This window comes from Carassius auratus, chromosome 12 (assembly GCF_003368295.1).
Source record: "Carassius auratus strain Wakin chromosome 12, ASM336829v1, whole genome shotgun sequence".
Classification (NCBI taxonomy): domain Eukaryota; kingdom Metazoa; phylum Chordata; class Actinopteri; order Cypriniformes; family Cyprinidae; genus Carassius; species Carassius auratus.
In genome coordinates, this window is record NC_039254.1 from 1,073,117 (window position 1) to 1,091,016 (window position 17,900).

A 17,900-nucleotide genomic window follows, 5' to 3' on the forward strand; every position below is an offset into this window, starting at 1 on the left:
CACACACACACATATCAATATATCAAAATTGCAACAAAAAAGGTACAAATACATATATTATTGTAGAAAGTTTCACATACTCACACACACATAAAGTTGCAAGTACATATATTTTCGACTTTATTTGTGTGTGTGTGTGCAACTTTCTACAGTATTCTACTTAAATGAAGTCTATCAAGAACCATATTAAAAATAGCAAATAATTAAAAATGTATATAGTCTAAAACATATAGCCTACATTATTTAACTCAATACAAAATAATATTGTATTACAATCAGCCTATATAGTTCAATAAATACTTCAAACTATTACTTAAAATTCATTAAAATGTTACTCATCTTATACCCATTACAAATGTTATAAAAAGAACTTACAAAACAATATTTTTCTTAAACCTCAAAATTAAGCATATGCAAACTTGCTAAATAAAAAAAAAATCACACACACACACACACATCAGACAATAATATATTATGACTTAAAATTCATTAAAACATGTACTGTTCATTAACGTGAGCCAGCACTGAACCCAGACACATCTTCCACCTCCCAACAGGTTGAGCAAATAATATTTGTCGATATATAAATGTTATGTTTAATGCAGGTCTAGTAAAGGCACGTATATCTGACGCTGCAGACGTGTTATCACAGTCTTCAAAGGACTAGAGCGACTCCGGTGACGTCACGCGGCGCAAGGTGCTTTAAATGTTCATTGTAAAATATGCGCCTCATTTCCACACGAATAGATGATGAGCTGTCAAGGCATGTCAATTTCCTTTAATGTCCTCTGCTACTTGTTAAATATGCAGAGGGGCAGAGGGAGGGGGTATATAAGCTCTCCTGGACCCTCGACCTGTCATTCTGACCTCAGTGCATCATGAACGCGCACGGAGCTCTGCGCCTGCTCTGCTACCAGCTTCTGCTTCTTGGAGTATTCGGAAAATATGATAATCACGCCACGAGGAGTACGTCACCCAGAAGCCACCGGCATCACTTACCGACGTACATGATGCAGCTCTACCGACACTTCAAGCTCAACCAAACGCGTCCCGTGGAGAATACAGAGCACGAGCAAGCGGACACCATCAAGAGCATCCTCTCCAAGAGTAAGATTTGCTTTTCTTTCGTTTCTAGCTGCATGCTTTTTACTCGCATGAACGTTTGCGCGCCTGGTGAAATCCCCGAAGCTGTTTTTGGCTCCTGCTGTCAGATCTCAGCGCCAGACTCCTTCAATCCACATTGTCCAGGACTAAAGCTGATGTGGATTAGAGCCTCTCCAGACATCCTCACACAAACCCAAATCAACATCAGCCCCTCGGCGGTTTTTCACACGTCCCTGATTAGATTAGGAGCGCGGGCACGCGGCGTTTAACGGGGGTCTCGAGGGTGTTAAACGATGGGTTTCGATCCGGTGCTCGTTCTGAGGGGATTAGGCTCGCGCTGCCTTGCCCCTCCGTTAAAATACATCTAATATCTGACCGATACTACACGACTCTTCATCAGACTGATGATCTCTAATTCAAGAAATGAGACTAGTTTAATTGATGTGAGTTACACCTTCGACTAATTGAGGGTGGTTCTTAATATCTGATATAAGCTACTAAATTTAAACTATTTGCATAAAGATTTATTCAAGAGATTGACCATAGATCAAATTATTAGCTTTGTCCTAATTAATTTTAAAATAACAGGTTTGCCAGTGAATTATTATTATTTCTATTCGAATTGCAGTCTAACATACTTTGTTGAAAATAATAATAATGATGCAGTTATTATTTGCAACAATTTAGATTATTAGACTGCTACATAAAAATATTAGATTTTTTAAAATCATGATTATTATTTAAAATATGTATTATTTATATTATTACTATTGTTGCAGTCTAGGGATTATTTACAATAAATCTGAATAAATAAATAAATAATTAGACTGCAACAAAAAAGGATATAAGGAATATTTTTTATTTATTATTTATTATATTTTTTATGCTGCAATGATTATTTAGAATGCAATAAAATAATAAATATGTTGAATTATAATGACTTGCTATATTTTATTTTTAGTATTATTGTTGCAGTCTAATAATCATTTACAACAAAATAAAATTATTTTGAATAAACTTAATAATCTGACTGCAACAATAAGTGTAATAAATATATTTAATAATTATTATTTGAATTATTATTGTTATTTTTAGCACACCAAGGCCATTTGTGAAAGTGCAGTGCTTCCCGAAATGTTTTAAATATTAAAGAAAGACTAATCTAATGATTATTTAGTCGTGATTGAGTTGAACTACAGGCTGATGTTGAATGGCAGAGCTCTTAAGCACAGTCAGGGCAGCCGCTTATTAGATAAACCAAAGCAATTAGCAATTTGAATGTAAATGTACAGCCAATACACTCCAGTGGACAAGAGCCTCATCCACGAGGATCAAAGAGTGTGTGTTCAGCTGCACAAATCACCTCATTACTGCTGGGTTTGTGTACATGACAGTCAGTCCTTCATCCCTTCATCCCTGGAGAAAGATACATATCAAAAGAGCCAAGAGCCATAGTGATGGGTTACCACTTTAAATGAGTGCATCTCACCAAAAAGTTTTTCTTTTCATGTAAATATTTAATAATTCATTTAGTCATATGAATCTAATTTGTTATAATCGCATCTTTTAATAATGATATCAGAGGTATATGAAATATTGCAAAACAAATTAATTATATATATTTCGATTTAAAAAAGAAAATGATCAGTGGCTGATGCATGATACAGTATGCAACATTTCCTTTAAATGTATTTATTCTTTTACATTTACATTTAATCATTTGCCATATATGTTATCAAATGAGGCATATGCAAAATTGCAAAATATATTGTTATTCCATTTCTTTTTTTTTTTCTCTATGATTTCCATTTTTTGACACTGGTTGATGGATGATATAATTTACCATCGCTGTATAATATGCAAAGTTTCAACCAAAATTGAAAACATATTTAATAAAAAAAAATTATTATTATTATTATTAATTTGTAATATATGGAGCCTTAAAAATAATGGTATGAAATAAGCAACATTGCAAATTAAGTAAGACTAATTTTTAAAAAATGTATATTGTTTATATTGTTTTATATTATATTTTATTATTTTTTATGTGTCATATTGTGTTAGTTAGCTGTATTTTTTGTTATTTTTAACCTAATCAAAATAACCTGTCTGCAGTCTGATTAAGATTAACTGGAAAGCACAATGATTTTCGAAAATTTATATGTTTTTGCAAATTAACTTTATTCATACTGTATATATATATATATATATATATATATATATATGAAGAGTTACTTTCCAAAACCATTACCATTCAAAATGTATTACAATTATTTTTAGTCAGTAAAGATATTGACAATAATAATAATATCACTGACTTATAATCATGTATGACATAAATGTGACATCTCCTCATGTGTTTCCTTTGCCTCTTTCAGGTTTGACCAATCAGGACACACACTACGTCACACACTTCGACCTTTCCTCGGTTCTCTCCGAGCGTCAGATCCATGCGGCGGAGCTGAGGATTCGTATTCCCAAAGAAACGCAGCGATCGAACATCACGGTGGAGATCCGACACCATCAGGACGAGTCCCTGGGTCAGCTGTCCGATTCCTCTCTGATGAGCGTCTCCCATCACTGGAGGGTCTACAACGCCACAGACCTGCTCCTAAACTGGACCGGCCCCAAACTCTCTGAGAGGAGAGCAGCGAGACACGCTCTTCACGCTCTTCACTCCGCGAGGAAAGCTGTGGACGGGATCCGACACAGAGCCATGCTGCTGGTCTTCTCACACACCGTCTCTGGACAGAGCGAGCAGGACCGAGCCAGTCTCCTGCACACAGCCGAGACGTCCAAGTTCTTGTTTAACAGCGAAGGAAAGGAGGTGCGCAGAGTCAAGCCTCACAGGAGCAAGCGAGGCCGCAGGGGTCAGCCGATGAGGAACCCAGAGCCACTCCGGGCCCCGGCGGAGAAGAGCTCCATGTGCAGGAGAGTCGACATGCAGGTGGACTTCAGTCAGATCGGATGGAGCTCCTGGATCGTCTTCCCAAAGAAGTACAACGCGTACCGCTGCGAGGGGAGCTGCCCGAACCCTCTGAGCGAAGACCTTCATCCCACCAACCACGCTTACATGCAGGTCAGGCGCTCGTTATATTTATCTAGCTTTGCAATTGTTTTTAATCTTAAATAATGAATGCAGCATTTTTTGCATTACAGACTGCATTCTTGGGGTTGTTATTATTTACTAAAAATAGCTTAAGATTTATTGCAAATGCATTTTAAAAAACTAAATAAAAAAGTAAAAACTAAAAATGCTATATTAAATTATTAATACAAATAAAATGTTAATATATAAACTTAAAATTTATATTAAAACATTTACACCTTAAAAACAAAACTAAACAATTTTATTAATTGAAATAAAACTAATTTAAAACAAACTTAAATTTTTAAAAGTTATTTAAGCTATCATTTCTCATTATCATTTAGTTTAGTTTGAAATATTAAAATAACTTAATCTGAAATAAAATTCAGTTAAAACTGAAAAATTAAACTAAACTTAAAAATTGTTACTTAAAATGTTAAGTGAAATAAAATATTTAAAAAACACAAACTTATTTTATTTCAGCTAACTTAACTTAGACTTTGTTTAACTTGAAATACTAAAATAACTCTTAAACTGAAATAAAGCTACATAAAAATACGTTTTTTTATAAATATAAAAAAATAAATAAAATCGAAATAATTTAACTCACTTTATTTCAGATAGCTGCCAAGGAAACATTATCATTTAGAAGTATTAAAACAACTTAAATAAAATTACATAGAAAATATATACAATTTAAATAAAATGTTAATATTTAGAAAATGAAAAAAATATATTTTCATTAAGTTGAACTTGAGTTAACTAAAATAACTAAAAACTATAAATAAATAAAAATTACAGACATATTAATTTATTTTTACATAAATTTTGTTTAACTTGAAATACTAAAATAACTCAATCTTAAACTGAAATAAAGCTACTGTACATAAAAATGTTACTTAAAAAACAATAATAGAAATATATATTTGTTATAGAATATAAAAAATTGTACTCACTTTATTTCAGAAAGCTGCCAAGAAAACATTTTCATTTAGATGCACTAAACAACTGAAATAAAATTACATAGAAATTCAGTTAAAATAAAATAAAAAAATTAAATTAAAATATTTAGATAATTAAATAGAATATGAAGTTGAACTTGAAGTATCTAAAATAACAAAAAAACATAAATAAAAAAATAAAGAGATGAATAAAAAATAAAAATAAACTAAAACAGAACTTCTAAAACGTTTATTTCTATAGCACATTTGAAAACAATCATATAAACCCCTGTAAGAGTGTGTGAGTAACAGTGAGGTAATGCTGTGTCTGTGTCTGTGTCTGTGCTGCAGAGTTTGCTGAAGTACTATGATCCCAGCAGAGTTCCTGCGGCCTGCTGCGCTCCGACCAGGACGAGTCCGCTCAGCATGCTTTACTACGAGAACGGAGAGCTGCTCCTCCGACACCACGAGGACATGCAGGTGGAGGAGTGCGGCTGTCTGTGACACCTCCACCCCAGCTCCAGATCCAGCAAGAGTTTCCCAGCGTCCCGGGAACAGATGATGAACATAAGAACAGAAGATGCTCTTCATTCGTCTTCTGGAAAATCAGGAATATTACGATCACTCCTAGAAACTGTTTACGACGGATTAAAAAGATCTCAAGCACTGTATTTACAATCACACCATGTGGTAGAGAAACTATGTAAATATTTATTGTAAATAATACATAAATAAAGCCTTGATATTTATGGGAATATAATATATGAATCTTTGTATAAAGAATGGACATTAGACAATATTATTTTTGCTAATAGAAATAAAAGTATTTGCCTGAAAGTTTTTAAACAGCTCTTCATTGAGTCATTTATAAACATCTATCTATCTATCTATCTATCTATCTATCTATCTATCTATCTATCTATCTATCACTAAATTGCCACAGATTTAAATAAATATATTTATTTGGTATATACTATTAAATTGTGGTTCCATCCTTTAAAAAAATTACAGTAATTTATAAACAAATAAAGAGAGAGATACAAAAATAAAAACAGGATCTACATACTGTATAAGCAGCTTTATTTATTTATTTAAGCACTGGCTTATAATAAATTATCACCATTTGCACAAAAAAAAAATATATAGAATGCATTTGTTCAAAGAAAATATTTGACATTTTTGTAATTTTTGATTATTATTATTATTATTTTTAAATGGACAGATCCCAAGGAAAAAGAAATGCATTCATATAAATAATGATATTAATGATAAATAATCTCTATCTCTGTTTCTAAAAAGAAAAAGTATTTTAGAATTTTTTTTATTGATTCATTTATGAAAAGTGTGTGATTGTATTATACTGAGATCGTACATTTGCTACAGTATCTATCCTATATTTTTGTCTCATTCTAAACCCCAAATTTAGTAAAAAATTATTATTAGAGAGAAAATGGCATTGAGAGTACAAACCCGATTCCAAAAAAGTTGTGACACTGTACAAATTATGAGTAAAAAAGGAAAGGAACAATTTACAAATCTCATAAACGTATATTTTATTCGCAATAGAATATAGATAACATATAAAATAAAAGTTCATTTTTACATAAAGGCATTGTGCTAGAAATATTGCTATTATTTAGTAGAATGTATGTGATACTGCTACTATTGTTAATTTTTTTTTTATTTTTATAAAACTGTATTTTTTAAATAAATAAATCACACAATATTGCTTCCATGTTTTAATTTTAAAAGCAAATCCCCTTTATTTACCAAAAAATAAAATGTGTTTAAATTTCATTCATTAAAAGACAAATTAAATTTGGGTGAAACTTCTTTACTGTTTTTCATAACTATATAACACTTTAAACACAATTGTAAATAAGTATAAAGAATGGCATCGGTTTTATTTTTAGTGATAAAAAGTTGGATGGGAATAGGAACAGCATTTCTGAAGATAATTGAACATCGAGAGAGAACCATTCGACAAACTCATCATGATTTCTAGAATTCCCGTCCGGTCTATAGAGTCTATGAGGTCAGCAGGGGTCAGCAGGGGTCGTCAAACACAATCACCTTCCATTGTGTCCCAGTAAAGCTCTCTTCCAGTGGTGATCCAGCAGGAACGCTCCAGAATCCCAGCGTTAGAGAGGAAAACCACTGCGGCACACAGCAGACACGGGACACAGGTATCTGTTTAACCTTCTAAAAAAAGTCTACATATATCTACATACTAATATTTTTTAAATCTATGCCATTTCTATTTCAACTGAAAATTATTATATTAATGTTAAAACTCTTAACTACTTTTCAACTGCTTTAAAAAGAGATTATTGGTGTATATATCCCATATTAAATTACTATGCATTCACTTTAACTTACTTTATTATTTATTTATTCTGTGTATATATATATATATATATATATATATATATATATATATATATATATATATATATATATATATATATATATATATATATATATATATATATACGTATATATATATATATATATATATAAATATATATATATATATATATATATATATATATATATATATGTATATATATATATATATATATACATGTATATATATATATATATATATATATATATATATATATATATATATATATATATATATATATATATATATATATATATAAAACAGTAAAAATACAACATATATATCCAAATCTAAAATGATTAGGATTTTGTTCATGTAGAAATGGTTTTCCTTTAAAATACTGAAACTGTTGTGTTTTAAGTCGAGTTTATTTACAAAAATGTGTAAAAAAAAAAAAAAAAACAGGTTTAAAAAAACTTTATTAAATATTATTCAATTTAGATATTATACGCGTTTCATTAAATGTTTTGAGTTTTCCCCAGCTTAAATAACGTAAAAGATATGAGATGCAATGTTAAATATATAAATAAATATAATTTTCAGTTATTTTTTAATACAAACTTTGCATTTTTTAAAGACGTTAAATATTATTAATGCGACGGCATTTGTGTCGTGGATGTAGCCTAAAACCCGAAAAAAATAATTAAAAAAAATATTTTTTCCCCCTCTTATTAAAATTTTTCTTTACAACGCTACATCAATTACCAAAACAAAATTAATACAGAAAATAAAATCTATATCTGTGAATCTAACCAGTTCCTGCTGCCGTCAAACATTTCTGCATGAGTGTGTTTACGACAGTCGAGCGCGGAATCCGGCAGCGGCGTGCTCGGTCTCGCCCATAGACTGTATGGTCTCGCCAGACAGAACATAAACACACACACATTAATAACACTCATAAAGTCATCAGTCCGGTGGATGGAGACGGTGAGGTCGCTTCGCATGTCTGAATGTGAGAGTACAGCTCTTAACCAACGGCCTGCTTCATTGTACAGCTTCTAATGTGCTCGTGTTTATACTTTAACGCTTTCAGTTCGGCTGAATGAATGGCATGACGTCATCATTCATATCATAAACTGATCGATATACTGCAGTCCTCTCCTCTGAGGGATATTCACCTAACTTTACGTAATATATCAATGTTCGTTCAGATGTAAACATAATACTTGTGCTATTAATAACTGTATGGGTTTCTATATTTGTCTGTTCAGCTGTTTGAAGCTTCACTGTCTGTCAGATGAAGAATGCGTCGCTTATTCTCATAATTAAACAAAGAAATTTAAATATAATACTAAAGCAATATCACGATGAGATGAAGGTAGATTCGAAATGAAAGGTTAAACTGGGTTTTTGGGACTGAAGTATGTAAAAAAAATTAGCAGCTGTGATTTTGCGTAAAATATTTGAATTAAAATTACTGATATGTTCCTGTAATACCTTTTAATTTATTTACTTCGTAATTAATATTTTTAGGCCTCATTTTATTTAGGAAATTCTCATTATTTAAAACAAAACAATAATTATTTAGTACTAACACAATAATAGACAATATTGTATTTGATATATCTAAATAATAAGCTTTAATAAATATAATTTATTATAACGTTAGTCGTAAATAATTATTTCGTAGTAAATCATATATTATATATTTATTTAAAATATAATAAAATAATAAATATTTAAATGAAAAAAGTATAATTTATAAAGAAACGAATTTAATTTATATATATATATATATATATATATATATATATATATATATATATATATATATATATATATATATATATATACACACAATACATTTTTTATTATTAATTTATTTAATAAAAATAAAATGATATAGGTAGACATATTGTACATGCAGACATAAACTAATAATGGTGTTGATGAGCAGATATCGATGAGGCTGATGATGTCACTGCATGTGTGTGTGCTCTGGCAGGAAGTGGCTGCAGCTGTGACTTCCTGTGCATGAATAAGAGACACCACTGAACCCATCATCACTCCTCAGATCGAACGTGAACCCAACAGGATGGCGCAGGCCGTGGCCAACGTGGCTCGGAGGATCAATGCCACCGTGGAGGAGCAGAGAGACTCGCTGGGTGCGGACATCTGCTTTTCATTGCATTTTGGCTTTTTACCTCCATCTCTAAGGTGAAGACGTCTTGTGTTCTCTCTTGAGATGCAGAAAAGCATCACAAACATGAGATTCTTGTCTGAATCTGAGCCACACTTCAACGGTTTGGTCACTTCACAGCCCATTTTTACGTGCATGACATTTATTTTATACGTTATGCTAATGCAAGGTTAGATTTAACACCAGTGACAGGAAAAAGATGCAAATGTGCGGCAAACATCTGTGAGTGTTTACTGCATCCAAACAGTGTGAGAATGCAGATTATGTGGGATAAAAGCTTATAATTATAAAATTACGTTTATGCTAAGTTCTTTGAAGTTACATCTGTTTTTGAATAAATTTTTCTAAATTTTTCTGTTATTTTAATATATATATATATATATATATATATATATATATATATATTATTTATTTATTTATTTATGGAAAGTTTTTTTTTTTTTTTTCAGCATCACCAAATTGGATAATAATAATATTGGCTCTTTTTTCCAAGATGCAGGGCTGTTTAATTGCACAAAAAAAAAAAAGTAATTATTTATTATTGCTGGCCTGTGTAGTTCAGCCTGTGCTCAGTAGATGGTGCTGTTGTGCTGTGAAGCTCCTCGAAATCACATATTCACTTGATTTTGACCATTTCCCAGTTCATCAAGCCTCATTTTCCTTAAATCATCATATTAGTCATATAATGGCAAGAGTAAACCTGTTTTGCAATCAGCGGCATTGTGAAGCCAACACTTTGATTATCAACACACACACATCAAGAGCCTCTGAATGACTTGTCCATCAGTCTGATAGTGTTTGCTGTGATTTACTGAGTGATTGCACAATGGGAGCTTGTGGATATACAGAGGCGACGGCTCTCTTAATTACAGCACTCATATTAACGGACTGATTTCACCTCTGAGTCAATCTGAATCTACTCTGTTCTGCCTCAGATCTGTCCGACTGTGGCCTCGTTAGTTTCCCCGACGGCGTCTTCAAAATGATCCGCAGCTGCACAGACAACATCCAGAAGATCTCTCTGGCCAACAACCAGATCAAAGCCCTGAGCAACAAGTTCTTCCTCACCTTTACTCAGTTAAGAGGTGAGAGATGAAGCCTTGGTGAACGTAAGAGACAAATCTGACAGTGTACATACATGTCGAAGTCAAAATACGAATCAAATCCAATATTGAAGTAGTTAGTAGTTAGGGAGACTCTAGGATTGCACAGACACACAGATAGAGTCGGATTGATGTGGAGTGTGTTCTGGTCTCGCTGTAGAGCTGGATCTGCAGGGGAACGTCCTCACAACGCTGCCGGAGGCGATCGGAAACATGCAGCACTTGATCAGCGTGGATCTCTCCAGAAACACACTGAGGGTTTTCCCCGAGCGGCTGACGGATGTGAGCAGCCTCCAGCACATCAGCGTGGAGCAGAACCACATCACAGGTGACACACCGATCAATTAACCAGATGTGCATCGTGATGCAAGAGCTCAGCGTCACATATAGAGTCACACTGTTTCTGTAACGATCCAGGATTGTGTTTGCAGGATCCCAAGCCTGCACCACTCGGAATGACACAATATCTGCTGTAGTATTATCTTAGTATTATTCATTTCGGCTTTTGGTCATTTTTATATCATTTTAATTAATTATTTCATAGTTTTAGTATTTCATTTCATCTTAAATTCGTTTGTTGTCACATTTCTAATTATTGTAGTATTTATTACTTTAAATATAAAATGTTTTTAAATTAAACAAATTTGATTATTATTTTTTAAGTTGTAATTTTGTTTAGGGCTTTTTATATTTGTACTTAAAAGAAAAAGAGAAAATAATATTTCTATTTATTTAATTCATTCATTCATAATTTTAGATTACTTTTTTTATTTATTAAGTTGAAATTTTGTTGAGAGCCTTTTGTATTTGTAGTTTTTTTATAATAATATTTCTATTAAATTATTTCATAATTTTAGTATTTCATCTTAAATTAATTTTATTTCAGTTAGTTGTCACATTTTTTATTATTCTAGCATATATATAACTATTTTAAAATTAAACATTTAAAATATTTACTTATTAAGTTGTAATTTCGTTAAGGGCTTTTTGTATTTATATTTGTACTTTTTTAGGAAGAATATTTTTATTTATTTAATTAATTATTTCATAATTTTAGTAATTCATCTTAATTTTATTTCAGTTAGTTGTCACATTTATAATTATTCTAATATTACTATTATTAAATACAAATTTAAATGTATTAGGTTGTAGTAATTATGAAAAGGGCTTTTTGTATTTGTACTTCTTTTTTAAAGAAGAATATTTCTATATAGTTAATTATTTCAGAATTTTAGTACCTCATTTTAAATGATTTTTTATAGTTTTATTTATTATTATTTCTGTTAGTTGCCAAGGCCACATTTGTAATTTCTATTTAAACATCTTCATATAATATTTAAAATTTTCCTCTTTTTTTTTTACTTTATTGCAGCTTTATTTCAGTTACTAAAAAACTATTTATGTTCACTTTAATTTTTAGTTTAAGTCCCAACATAATAATATAAGTTTAAGTCAGTAATAACATGATAATAATAGTTTAGTTTTAAAAATGTTTTTTTTTAATTATTTATAAAATCTCTCTCTATCTCTCTCTCTCTCTACATATATATATATATATATATATATATATATATATATATATATATATATATATATATATATATATATATATATATATATTAATCTATTAGTAATTTTCACAATTACTTTCTTTGATAGACTTCAGGGTTAATAATCAACTAAAACTATTTAAAGCATGAAATTATTTTTGTTATTTGAAATCAAATAAACGTTATTGAAATATAAAAATATAGCTAGTTGCCAAGCAACATTTCTCATTTTCATTTAGTTTGTCTTGACTAAAATAAAAAATAAAATAAAAAATTAATGAAAATTATATAGACATATTTAAAAACTAATAAAAATGACAAAAAAACATGCAAAAATAGCATATCAGTGATACTAAAATAACCATGTTAGATATACTATAATGAAAATCTTTTTTTTTTTTTTTTTTTAATCAGCATAAATTAAAGGCTGTAACACAACTGAATCATCATATATAATTACAATTGAATTAATATATAATTATTTTTTGCATCACATTAATGAGCTTCATCACCATAATGTCTCAATGCAAACACAAGCTACAAGAACCGAATGGCTTTCAACCAAACTCCTCAAACAGACTGAAAAGATTCTTCTCAAACTAAGTCTGCATTGTTTTTCAGACGGACGGCGCCTTCGACTCATTCAGAGGCTCGCTGTCAGAAAGTCAAGGCAGAACCGAAACTCTCAGAGATTAGATGCAAAGTTCAGAAAGTGTGATGGCAAAGAGAGTCTGTCGCAGTGAATCATGATCGCTTAAATGCATCGGCACATTTCATTACTGTCAACACAATTCAGACTCACCTAGAGCTTCTGGAGCTATTCAGAAATGCATGTTTGCATTAATAATTCATTAAAGACGCCGCACAAACTCACTATCAATCCACAAAACAACGATTGAATCCGCTTCTGGTCAGAGATCAGCAATATTCAAGCATCGCTGAACATCCAATAAAAGCCAGAGAGAGAAGTTATCGTGATAATTGGAAACTAAGTAATATGAATTTAATATTTTATCCAGTGTATTAAGACATATAGTACCGTTTAAAAGTTTGAGGTTGGTAATATTTTTGAAAAAAAGTCTCTTCTGCATTTCTTTGATCCAAAATACTTTCAAAATTGTTAAATATTTTTATCATTTAATACAGCTGTTTTCTATGTGAATAAAAGTTCAAATTAAATTTATTTCTGTGATGCACCGCTGTATTTTCAGCATCATTCCTCCAGTCTTCAGTGTCACATGATCTTCAGAAATCATGAAAATATGATGATTTACTGCTCGAGAAACATTTCTGATTATTATCAATGTTGAACACAGTAATATTTTTGTGGAAAATGTGATGCATTTTATTTTTCAGGATTTACAGATGAATTTAAAGTTAAAAAGAACGGCAAATGTTCGATAGTAAAATATTTTCTAATATTATAAAGCCTTAAATTTTTACTTCTGACCTCCTCCCAGTGCTTTTAAAATGCAAATTGCTTATTTCGAGTAAGTGATGCACTTCACAAACACGTCCATGATACTTCTAAAAGGGATTTCATACAAATAAAACCCAGATGCTAAACCAGCGTTTCCATGACTATGTGTTTTCTTCTTGATTATCTGACGGATGCAGAAGATGAAAGTGTCTCGTAGCGCCAAATAACAATCTCACATAAGTGCGGTCCATCTCGATACTTCATAATAAGATCAACATCAGCACAGAGAAAAACAGCACATGCTGAACACACAAAGAGATGCGCGTCACCAGCTGCGTTTTCCATCAGGCTTCCGGAACAGCCATTGGTCAGTCAAACAGACAGTCCCGCCCCCAAACTCACGTGATTGGTTGAGTCAGGCCGCTCAAACAAACAGATCAGTGTTCTAAAAAAAGAGTCACAAAGTATCAATGACTAATGTCTAAAAAACGGCACACTTCAGCTTTTTAAAACTGTAATTTTCAAGAGAAAATTGAAATGATCATAGCTTTTAGCTACCTTGAACTTTATGTTCTGGCTTTGAAGTGTTGTGGGCGTGTCCATGAACATTGATTAGACTCCTCCCACTCCTTTTCTACACCAATAGGAACAAACGAATGCGTTTGGTTGGTGATTCATTTTAGAGATTTTCCTCCTTCTGATGTAGGTTAGTTTCAACGCGAAAGATGAGCTGAAGATTTCCTGAAAGTGTTTAAAAGTTTCACCCTTCAGAAAAACAAACATTATTTATAATTCTGTTGATGTTTCATGTTGTGCTAAACATTATTTTGCCTGCTTTTTTTAATCAATATGAATGGATTCCAATTAAAAAGTATGAAGTGCATGTTGTAGTTTATGAGAAATGACTCAAAGGATCTGTAATTGAACAGTTTATTAGCAAAAACAGATAACTCCAGATTAATTTATAATGTTATCGTGTGTTAGTTAGCTGTTTTTTCACCAAGTCAGAATAACCCATCTGAGATTAATTGGAATGCACAATGGTAAAAACTGTTATTGGTTACTCATGAATCTGATCTCTATGTTTTTGTAAAGTGTTTTCTTAATGAAGTCTCTGTAGATGTTGGAGGAGATTGTAAGAGGAGTATATGTCTCTGAATCTGTCTCGTGTCTCGGGTGTTTCTCAGAGCTGCCGATGGAGAAGCTGTCTCTGATGCCTGCTCTGAAGAGTCTGGACGCTCGGAGTAACCCGCTGACGCCGGAGACCGAGTCTCTCCCGCATCACTTCACGCTCCTGACATGAGTAAAGAACACGTCTGTCTCTCTCTGATGCTGCAGTTTCATCTCCATGCACTGAACCGCATGCTGTGCCTCTCAAGTTTTCAATAAAGATATTTATTAAATCCTGCAAACAATGTTTTGAAGAGCGTCACTTCGAAATCAACACTAAGGTGTGTGTGAGACTCCATCTGTGATGGTAAATAAAGCAATAATCCCCCTCGAGCTGTGGTTTACAGTGAATTTAAAAGGTTCACATCACGACTAAACCCCTTTAGCTGTTATAAATTCACTGTAAACCACGGCTTTATGAGGCTTATTGATTTTATAAAGCAGTTATTCCATATACGTAGCAAGGTTTCACAGAATAAAACAGAGCAAATAAAGTGTAAAGATATTCATAAAAACAGTATTCTTCCACCAAACAATGTAGTTCCTCACAAACAGTTGTGGATGCAACAAAGTGGTTGCCGAGCAACACACAAACATAAACAAAGGTGAATGTTACTTTGTAGAGTTATTTACAACAGCTTTGAACTCAGCTCAGCCAATCAGAATCAAGCACCGGAACTCTCTGTTTTATAATTACACTTGTATTCTAATAGAAGTTCGGAAGGCTGTAGAGCTCATGTGAATGTGTCCTTCGTAACAGCATTAGGTTTTCGATGAATATTTAATGCTGTGTTTGACGGTGTGTCAGAATTACTGTAATTACGCCTCCTCACACTCAGAGATTGTTTGTTTCTCTGGCAATGTCCATGTTTGTCTTTGTTATTTATGAAAGTTTCATTAATATTAACTGGAACAATATGGAATATGCTCAAGACCACAGCAGGTGCATCGAGGTACCACTCAAATTCTGTCATTATTTATTCATCCTCGTGTTGTTTTAGACCTCATTTATTTTCTTCACTGGAACATTTTTTACACCTGGTTTTATCTATAAAGTCAAATTCCAAAATATTTTTATTAGTATTTCAGTATTACTATATTATGATAGTAAGACTAGTAATAGTCAACATTTGAAGTGGATCAGAACCTTTTATCAAAGTTGTCCTAAAATCTAAAACCAAAATGCATTCTTGTCTTAGAACAACTTTGATAAAGTTTTTTGATCAAAATGTCGACTAGAGTATATATACAGAGCTCGGTAGATTAATTACTGATTCCAAATTGCATGACAAAATTTGTAGTTAGTAACATAATCTATTACATTACAGATTTTAGGTAAAGTAATCAGACTACTTTTTGATTACTTTTGACCTAACACATGTATCACATTGATTTAAATAGGATAATATTGTAACGTACCGATATTAACATAAAATGAATTATGCATTGCATTATATCAAGGTTTCCCAAAATGGGATTCATGAAGGAAATGCAGCGGGTTTGTGAGATGAAAAGCTAATAATTAATAATATAAATATAAGATGTTTTTCATTTCCCATGTCTCGTTCTCAGCAGAGTCACGTCCCCTCATACTCTGAGGATTAAGATCGTAAAGATTTGCGACTCTTAACAGTGCATTATGAGAGCTTTCGGTATAAAGAGTGCATAAGGAGAAGCTGGAGTAATAATAGCAGAATATTTCGAGCTGCTCTCGAGGGATAATTCAGCCTCTTGAACCTTCTTAAAAACTGCAGATCCTGAAGTAAGCGTCTCAAGCACGAGACCTGAAGAGCTGGTTATCTGTGACTCCTCCTCCTGAGAGACGAAGACCCCTGAGACTCAGATGATACTCTGCTTCATGTGCCACTCATTCTTCTACATTTGATCTGAATAAGGTCCACACATCAATAATGCAGCAGTGATTGAGCAAACAGAAAATGCATGAGAAACTTTGTCTTCTACAGTCAAACCATGCCTTTCTTAATATATTTGTGTCACTGTTAACACAGCGGATGTGAATGTTTCTGACAGTCGAGGATCTTCTGGTCATGATTAAGTCATGGTGTGTAATGCTGCCTCTGGTGATTATGGGAACTCTGGTTTGATTGCAGCTATTGTTCACTGATATTTCTAATATGATGGGCTGTGTGAATATTGGCTGCGTGATTAGAAATACAATGCACATGTTTCTCCCGAAAATCAAACAAGAACAGAGGTTGATAATCACTTCACAGTATGCAAATATGTACAAATATGATTTATTTTTGATCCAAGTAAATATTCTGTTTACTCGCATTATTCAGAAGTCTTGTTTGAGAGAAAGAATTTTGAATAGAGGCCCAAAAAGTGTTTGGAAACTCATATCTCACTGTCTGAATGTCCTTGAATTACTTTCAATTATTAAAATAATTTCAGGACCTACTGTACGTGATAATCACTTTGCTCTTTCTCAGAAACAGCACATTCTTCTCTCTGTGAGCGTCTGATTGGTCCAAACTCTCAGAGCGTTTATCATCTTGGCTTTCAGATCAGAATGAACAGCATATTTCATCTTAAAATCAGTTTGCATGCATAAACAGATAATCCCTCTGCACATGTGCATAGATATCTTTACTCTGATTTAAATAGCCATATTCAAGTGTTCACCTGCTTTACTTTCTCCTGTTGCTCGGATTATTTCAGGTCTACATCAGCATTTCAGTGGGATTGAGCTCAGATCAAGCTCGGTGGAATCGACAGGGGGTTTACCTGAGACATCAGTTTGATTATAAACGGATGGTTTGGGTGTATGCAAGCCATCCTAACCATCACTGGATATTCCAGATGTTTCCCTCATCTAATCCACTCGATTCAGCTCGTCGTCACATCATAAGAGCGCTTTATGAGCTATAAACATGTCGGATCAGAGATGTGACGTGAGTCAGTACAAAGAGCCACAAACCAGAAATAAATACAATCATAAAGGCATTCTCGGAAA

General features: G+C 32.3%; 2 protein-coding genes across 5 annotated transcripts; both read left to right on the top strand.

Moving 5' to 3' along the window:
• Positions 1-830: 830 nt before the first annotated feature.
• On the top strand, positions 831-5,896 carry LOC113111395 (nodal homolog). Its single transcript, XM_026276056.1, has 3 exons — positions 831-1,107; positions 3,483-4,183; positions 5,485-5,896. The coding sequence occupies exons 1-3, from the start codon at positions 879-881 to the stop codon at positions 5,635-5,637; spliced, it is 1,083 nt and encodes a 360-aa protein (XP_026131841.1). The 5' UTR covers positions 831-878; the 3' UTR covers positions 5,638-5,896.
• A 1,304-nt stretch (positions 5,897-7,200) lies between these two features.
• lrrc20 (leucine rich repeat containing 20) lies at positions 7,201-15,165 on the top strand. Of its 4 annotated transcripts, none has more exons than XM_026276078.1 (5): positions 7,201-7,319; positions 9,486-9,645; positions 10,616-10,765; positions 10,944-11,111; positions 14,941-15,165. In XM_026276078.1, the coding sequence occupies exons 2-5, from the start codon at positions 9,576-9,578 to the stop codon at positions 15,054-15,056; spliced, it is 504 nt and encodes a 167-aa protein (XP_026131863.1). In that variant the 5' UTR covers positions 7,201-7,319; positions 9,486-9,575; the 3' UTR covers positions 15,057-15,165. The 4 variants fall into 4 exon arrangements, with proteins under 4 accessions (XP_026131863.1, XP_026131861.1, XP_026131864.1 ...); XM_026276076.1 differs by lacking the exon at positions 7,201-7,319 and adding an exon at positions 8,325-8,467 and having other exon boundaries at positions 9,555-9,645; XM_026276079.1 differs by lacking the exon at positions 7,201-7,319 and adding an exon at positions 8,328-8,467.
• The last annotated feature ends 2,735 nt before the right edge of the window (positions 15,166-17,900 follow it).